The sequence below is a fragment of the Eurypyga helias genome, unplaced genomic scaffold (assembly GCF_000690775.1).
Source record: "Eurypyga helias isolate BGI_N326 unplaced genomic scaffold, ASM69077v1 scaffold19044, whole genome shotgun sequence".
Taxonomy (NCBI): Eukaryota; Metazoa; Chordata; class Aves; order Eurypygiformes; family Eurypygidae; genus Eurypyga; species Eurypyga helias.
Genome location: NW_010245940.1, coordinates 1 through 8067, shown reverse-complemented (window position 1 = coordinate 8067; position 8067 = coordinate 1). Strand labels below are relative to the sequence as shown.

Here is an 8067-nt window from a genome sequence, read left to right as displayed (position 1 = left end):
GGAGGACGCCTCCCCCTGAGCAGCAGAGCCATGTAATGACCTGACCATAACCCTCATTCCCCGTCCCCCTGTGACGCTCGAGAGAGAAGGTGGAGAAAAGCAGGAGTGAATTTGAGCCCGGGAAGAAGGGAGGGGTGAGGGGAAGGTGGTTTTAGATTTGGGTTTAGTTCTCTTTTTTTACTGGTTTTTGACTGATGCTAAATTAAATTAATTTTCTTTTCCCCAAGCCGTGTGTGTTTTGCCAGTGAATATAATTAGTGAATAATTACAGTGGCTATAATTACTCTCCCTGTCCTTATCTTGAGCCATGAGCCTTTTATCCTATTTTCTCTTCCCTGTCCAGCTGAGGGGAGTGACAGAGCAGCTTTGGTGGGCACCTGGCCTCCAGCCAGGGTCAACCCACCACCACTGAAAAACGCCCTGTGATTGCATCCAGCTTTGTCATGGAGCTGGTCAAAGCAACTGAAAGTTCAATTAAAACTGAGATTTACTGCTTGAACATGAGAGAATGAAATGGCCTGTACCCCATAAAGCAAACCGATTGAAGACACTCAGTCTTTCATGGGAGCTATAGCACAAGACCACTTTTCTGCAGAGCTGCATATTCTGGAGCATAAGAAGGAATTATACTTGTAAAGCCATGCACCTCACAAAATTAAGAGACCACAACAGCAGTGTCCCTAAGTACACTGTCCGTGTAACCTGCTGCACTGAAGCAGCCGTAGCCATAGCCACGCAGTGTGACCTGCACGTTCAGTCAGACTGAAGAGCCCACTGGGGAAACACGCCCATTCCAGTTAGGCACGCCACAGGTCTGTATATATGCAAACAAATACAAAACCAGTTCCTAAGAACAAGGATCTGAGTTTGGCATGTTGATTCCAGAGCAGGTAAAGCAGCCAGAGATTTGCTGGCCCGTATTTATACTCACTATGGTTCTGTCAATAGTATGCAGGTAGTAAGAAACTGGTTTCCCGGTCCATGACACAGACCCTTTCAGTGGTGATAACTCCACGACTCTCATTATAGTGCCAATATCTAAAGGAAGAAAGTCAAGTTAGGAAACCAAACTGCTGCTCGGTCCTACTCAGCAGAAACTAGCCACGCAACAGTAACTGAGAACAAACAGACAAATTTTGCAGGCGGACAGCGATGCCCTAGAATAAAGTGCTGCAGTGGGTTTACAAGCAAGTTCTTACTCTCTTCCGCGTACATCCTACAGAAAACTTAAGAAACCTGGAAGAGCTGCCTTTCATTTCTTCACAGACCGTCAGCCACTCTAGTGTAAAATTATGTGCCAGTGCAAGCTCTGTACAAACAGAACTCTCGTGTCGCAGACACAACGCTTACGAGGGCCCCAGCGACAACACATCTGTAGTTACAGGCAGGATTTAATTAGACAGAACCAGTAACAGACCGTCACTAGATCCAACCCCTGTAAACTGCAACTGCACTATATTTGGAGTGGGGACAAACGTGTTTTGTATTTGTTTTCTTGACTATATTTGTTTTGTTCCCTAGAATTAATAGCTATGGGTTGTGCCTAAGCATTTCCATAACCACTGAACACTGAGGGAGTGGCATGACTGCAGAAGAAATTATGGCACACTTCTAATTAAATAAAAATTTACCCAGAAGAGTCAAAGAGCAAGGTTTAGGATTCAGCAACTTCAACCACTCTTTTAACCACATTTTAATACTTGTTTTGGTTTGTCCCAACTCTTTCCACATTTCCATTTCTTCTTCCAGATGGAACTACTAAGGGCAAAAATTGTACTGAGAAAAAAGTTTGCCTGCTTCTCAAGCTTCATCTTTTCCACTATATTTAAACTGCTCATACTTTAGATCAAAACAGCAGATTGACAGGCAAGTCACGTGACTCAAATCATACCCAGGCACAAAAAAGCCACTGATTAAAGGCATTATGAGAAACCTTTTAGGGTAGCAGCATAAAGCTGTGGAATCACCTTCCCTGCATGTGGAGGCTATCGGCCACATAAGGTACAAGGAACCTGCATGCACGTTAGTCACTGCAACTCTTTGTAGTTAAAGAAATTAATCACACCCTTGAAAGACCTTCTCTATCTTCAACTGTAAAAGATGCATTACAGACACCTATATGCAACAGGATGAACCCCATAAAGAGTGTCTGTTCCAGTGCTGGGTGGGGGTTTCGTTTCTTTGATTTTAAATACAAGTCACTTCGGCATGTATGCTATAATAATACACCAGCATTTTTCCACTTCCACAACTTTTAAAGAGCAACAAAAACCCACTACAGACATGTTCAGCTCATGCACACACACAAATTGTAATGAACAATAAAAAGGGCAATCATACCACTCAAGTTTCGACTGTTAATTCTAAAATTTAGAGGTGCAAAAGGTTTTGAGGACACAATTCTCCCACCTGGAAAAACAAAAAAAGAGCAAAGTCAGCTACAAGTGTTTCTTCTAGAAATGAGTACTTATTAAATATAACCTGGTACGGAGCCCTAAAGAGGAGCCCTAATAAAACTACCACCTGTAGATCATTACAGGGAAAAAAAGTGCAAAAAGCTCATTCTGACAGCATCCAAGAAAGCCAATATATTAGTCCTGCGAGGTAGCCATGAGGTGACACCTCAAGGAGCACTTCAAAATGACACATCTTAAAACACTTGAGAAAAAAGGGTGCCTTCATCCTCAGTGGCAACCTACAGAAATCTCAGTGAGGAACACCACAATCTCATGCCTGGTTAGTGTCTTCAATAACAAGCCCCCAGATCCCTTTTAGGTAAGAGGACGCTGATCTCCACGTCACAGCTAGTTGTGGTCATTTGGCCCACGGCACAGAGCCTGAGCAGCTCCTGCGAAGAGAACTAAGGTTTCTTCATTTTGTAAAGAGCGCTCCGACCTTCCCCACCTTGCCACTGCCCTCTAGCAACCACTAAACAGAAGTTTTAAAAAAACAAAAGATCAACCACTAAAATTAAAGACAACAGCTTCAGTTTGGGAGTTTTACTGTTTGCAACAGAGCCCCAAAGTCCCATTATTTACTTCAGCACAAAGCTGTACGAGGGGAAGCCACAGCTTCTTTGTTCGTGCCACACATTTTTCTTGTCAGAAATACTTATTTTTGTAATTTCTGCCATAACCCAATAAAATTGTTACTTATCCAAGCAGTTAAGAGGAAAGAAAAAAGACATCTCAGGCAACGTGAGGGCCACAGCGGGGTTAACTGGGCATCCCCAGTCACTGGTGTCTGGATGCGACTTCTCAAGAAGCACATGAGGCATCCAGTGACAGCGTCCGCATTTTAATACTTCCGAGCTAATACCCAGTACTAAATGCGCCAACTTAAACAGGAGAATGAGTTCAGTGTGCAATTACAGCCACTGGATACACAAAGCCATGCCTGTGCGGTCAGGAAGCTCTGCAGTCTTGGCCGTTGCACATTTTGCTGGCTCCTGTAACAGGTAAGAAAGGCCCCGCAGTTCCCCCCGCCCCAGGAGAGCTCCGCAGTCTTCACACGTGGGGCTACCTCCAAGTAATCAGGTAGGTCAGAGCAGATCCTAAGACGGGAAGTAAAACACCCGAGATGCAGCGATCGCGGGGCAGACGCCTGCCCGCAAGGCACGGAACGAAACCCCCAGGGCCTGGCTCCTGAGGGCTGCAAGTAAGCCCTTACCACCACCAGCTCCCAGTAAGCAGGAAACCAGTGGAAAAAGGCTTTGAGTTCGATTTGTTACCTTCCTTCATGTTCGCAAATCGCTCCTTCAGTTGGTGATCCACCTCAGGACCAAAGGCAAAATTATTCACAAAAATAACACTGCAAGATAACAGCATAGTTAATGAACAGGGACAGGGAAACGGCACCCGAGCACACACACACAACCAACCCCCAACCACCAGCCACAGCCTCTACAGCCACTTATGAAACTGGAAAACGCTGCTTGTGCCCAACTATACAGCTACCCCACCCAGCAAAACGCGTTCCTCTTGCACAGCCACACAGAGCACTGCCTCACCTTTCGCAGAGACGCTGCCCACACAGCTGCCTCTTAAAAAATGGTACAGGTGTCCTGCTCTGATGGCCCCTCTCAGCAGACAGTGGAGTTTTGCACCATCAACATAAAAATAATGTGCAAAGGGTTTTCATCCCTCTCCCAGGGTGAGATCGAACACCAACAGGGCAACTACCGACACCCTCAGAACAGCCAATCCACACACGAACAGCAGTACTCCAACACGAGACACGCTGTTCATCCCACTGCTCTTCACCCCCAAAATATCAGAATGTATTTCCTCTTCTAGATCTAAATTCCTCTGTAATGCAAAAGACAGGTGACATCTCAGCATGTTTTTTTCCCTGTCCTAAACCTAGGAGTCTACCCTAGGATGCCCTAAGGAGGATTTGCACCTTTCGTTCTGGGTTAGGAAATCCAGTAAGGGGGGTTCTGCCCCTGAAAAAAACCCAGAGTCCTACTCAAACCAAGAAACCTGCACATAGGTAGATCACACAAATGATAAAAGGTTTGGGAAAGAAACAGAACACATCACAAATTAAAAAAAGAAATCCTCCTTGGTGTTTAAGAGCCTGGGCCTGGTCTGACTGTCCCCGATGTGTGTTCCTACCAGCTTGCAACAAGGGCCCTCACCATCCCGCGGAAGCCGCCGCGCACCCTGCGCTCGTGAACTGGGAAAGCCACTCGGGCGCATTGTTTCAACATGAAGAACTGATTTCTCTGCAAGAGGTCTGTTTGAAAACTCCCCTCCTAGTGCCTCCACACATGAAACATGTTCAACAAGGGCACTGGGTTTAAGAGAAGCAGCCAAAGCTGTTAAAAACCACAGATGAAAAATATGTTTATACACCAAGAAAAAAAAAGTTATTCTTGCTACGCCTTGCTCTTGGAAATTTGGGAAACCCTGCCTGGCAAGTAAGGCTAGCAGGGGTTTCTTCCTCCTCCTTCCCACCGTGTGCCAAAAAAGAGGCCTTGCAAAAGAGCCAAGCATATTAATGGGACTAGAAAACATCCAGGAAAGGAAGGGAAAAAGATCTAGCTTGCCAGAGAGGTTTCTTCTAGTGTTCATTCTGGCACAGTACTTTCTGTGCACGACAGAAGCACAGCAGCCCCCAGTCCACCTTGATTCCAGCCCCCTTTTGAGCACGTATAGCTAAGCCTGAGCGGAATACTGCGTGCTGCACAGCTGGCTTACATATCAGCGCTCGACCCCGCAGACCCACGCCCCAGTACAAAAGCACGCTCGCCCCGGAGCCTGGCCACTGGTCCATGCTGACGGGAGGGCTGACGCTCCAACTTACTCGCCAAGTTGGATGGCTCCAGTGTGAGTTCACCGGCCAGCCTGCAGTCTCATTAGAGAGAGCAGACGCTGAACAGTTGGCACGCCCCGAACAAACACCAACACCTAACAGTTGTGAGCAAAAAGCTACTTTTTTTCTTAATTTCTGGACTGGAGGGGAAGGTGGCTGCGATCAGCAGGAATACAGTTAGCTGCATACCATAGAAAATAAACATCTCCCAGCATTTCAGCATGCAGTTGGAGGGACTTCAGCTAAAAAACACGTTTGCCAAAGCAACTTGCACAGACAGCAGAGGAGTGTGCATTTGGAAGAGAAAACAACAACGCAAAACCCCACTATGCTGCAAGGTTGGGCCAATTCTGTCCACTAATTAAAAGGCATCTCCAGAAGTTTAACTGAGGTACGTAATAATGCAGAAGTCTGGCAGATGCCTTCTTGATGAAGCACTCTTAAAGCAGCGTCAAGGAAGCCATCCATAAACTGCCACAAAGCTGAAGACTTTCAGAGAGCCCTCTGCGACAACTGCCCTCCATTCCCCCACAGACCAGGGTGGCCCAGAAGGTCATATAAAAACAAAGACTTTTTTTCTGTCAAAAAGGCTGAAAGAATGCAAAGTCTTTAAAAATACAGAATATTGTATTGCTTTTAACAAGTTCACCCCCTTTTTGCTACCCTCAAAAAGGAATCTAACCCTCTGTACAGATATCCACATAAATAAATCAAGACCAGCTTAAATGAATTCCCAATTTAAGTTGGAACAGACCCACTCGGGTCTTTTGCTTTTCTTTAAATGGAAAATGAGCCCGGCTGTATGCACCAATAGCCAAGATAACCAGTGCTCTGCTCGAATCACTGACACGAGCTACAAGGCTATGCAAACCAAGCAGAGGTTTATACTTCTCTGTGTAACCAGAATTTTTCTTGGATACACCCTTGTAGGTGGTATCATGGGACGTGCATTTAAACCCCTTCTTCTAGTCAGAAAACAGGACTTGAAGAGGCCAGTATAAAAGTTGGCAGATAGGCTTCTGCTATTTGCTATGGAAATTCTATATAAAATCTGGCCAGCCTCCCAATTTCCATTATACAAACTTCCAAATATTCAGTTCATAAAGCAGCATTCATTTGCTGTACTGTACCTTGTGTTTGCAATTCTTTCTCTCCATTCTTCTGAGAGGAAGTCACCTCTTTCCAGCTTAAAAAAAGACAAAGAACACAAAAAACCACACACACACAAGGGTTAACATTGTTCCTTTCTGCTCCGTGTCCCTTCTCCTTTGGAGAAGACCAAACACGCTGTGCCACTACAAACAAGGCCACATGTAGCCTTCAGGAAATACCAAGGAGACGAAAGGCCCAGAGCTCAGCAGTTGGTTCTGCCCATTCCCCGAGTCCCAGAGGTGCCTCCTTCTCTCCTCCCACCCTCTCCTGCCCCAGGGTGAACATGGAAGGCTGTCCAGGTATCACCGATGCCCCATGACAACTGGGTTCTATGGAGCAGCCACCAGTGCTGCACAATACCCGCGCCAGAAACGATCAGCAAATGCCTCCTCAAGTCCCCACTGACCCCCAGGTTCGGTCAGCCCCACAGCAGAGGGGTTGTGCCATTCCGTTCCGGGAGTAGAGACATTCAGCACAGCACTTGCTGGGAACACTGCCTCACAATTCAGGCTCTTGTTGCAACAGACAAACAAGCATCTGATTTTTCTGTGGTACGAACACAGATCTTGAATGCTTCTAACACTTTTCAAGTTGGAAATCCAGTAACATAAAGGTCTTATTTGAAAATAGCTATAGTAATGACTTCTGTGACTTAAGCAGTACCTTTCTGAGGAAACCACATCAAGTCCCAGATTAATACCCACCACTACGTGGCTTTTCCACAGATTAACAATTTTCCCATTTGTGCTGTTGCAATCAGAGGGCCTATGGGCCATGCTCTGTTGTTGTTCTGCCAGGCAGAAGGAGGGTTGGGGGAGGAAGATAAAAGGAGGAGAGAAAAAATAATAGACACCTATAAAATTAATGATGGTGACACCCTTTGAAGGGGCAGGGAAGATAATGCCTTGTATCAGAACCTCAGGAACATCAGACAAACGAGAGTGACTGCTTAGCACCCTTTTTCTGCAGACACTCCTCCGCAAGGCAAGAGACGAGCGCTCCACAGGCAGGCACTTACGCTCGTGTAGTGACAACTCCACAGAAGCGCCGGCACTGCGATGCACACGCACTCAAGCTACTTCTAACCTCGCTAGCTAAGCCAGGATAGCTGTCCCGGCGACACACCAGAGCCTGCTGTCTTCCACCACAGCTTTCTCCTCCCCGCAGAGCAGCCTGACGCCACCCGGAGCCACAGAGGGGATGACAAATGGAGGTAACCGGTGTGAGCCGCTGCGAAGGAGAAAGCCACAGTTGCCAAGAGAAATGGGTCTGCTTTTTGAGAGGAAAGGAAGAGAAAAAAAAACCAACAAACAAAGAAGTCCAAACGCCCTGAAGCCACGCACTGTGCAAGAGGTCTGAGAGATGCAAACATCAAGGGTTCTCAGGGAAGAGATCAAGAACTGTGCAAAGAGCCTTGAGTGGAAGGAACTAAACATGCTGAAAACAGGAGGTTAGAGTAACTGAGGTTAGTCTGAACTACCTGCTCCGCCAAACAGCTAGGCTGAAATAAGATTTGAAAACAGAATGACTACCTGTACTCTCACACCTGCTGGGAGGGGATCATAGAATGATAGAATGGCTTAGGAAGGGACCTTAAAG

The 8067-nt window shown here is 46.3% G+C and overlaps 1 protein-coding gene across 1 annotated transcript in view; it reads right to left on the bottom strand.

Annotated features, from left to right (window-relative positions):
- Positions 1-6502, bottom strand: part of DOT1L (DOT1-like histone H3K79 methyltransferase) — a gene marked incomplete at its 5' end in the record, with an annotated part of 27755 nt that extends 21253 nt beyond the window's left edge. The window contains 4 exons of the mRNA XM_010150236.1: positions 932-1038; positions 2341-2409; positions 3731-3810; positions 6447-6502. Of these exons, the coding sequence (XP_010148538.1) occupies positions 932-1038; positions 2341-2409; positions 3731-3810; positions 6447-6502 (312 nt within the window). The remainder of the gene's footprint in view (positions 1-931; positions 1039-2340; positions 2410-3730; positions 3811-6446) is intronic.
- Positions 6503-8067: the final 1565 nt, after the last annotated feature.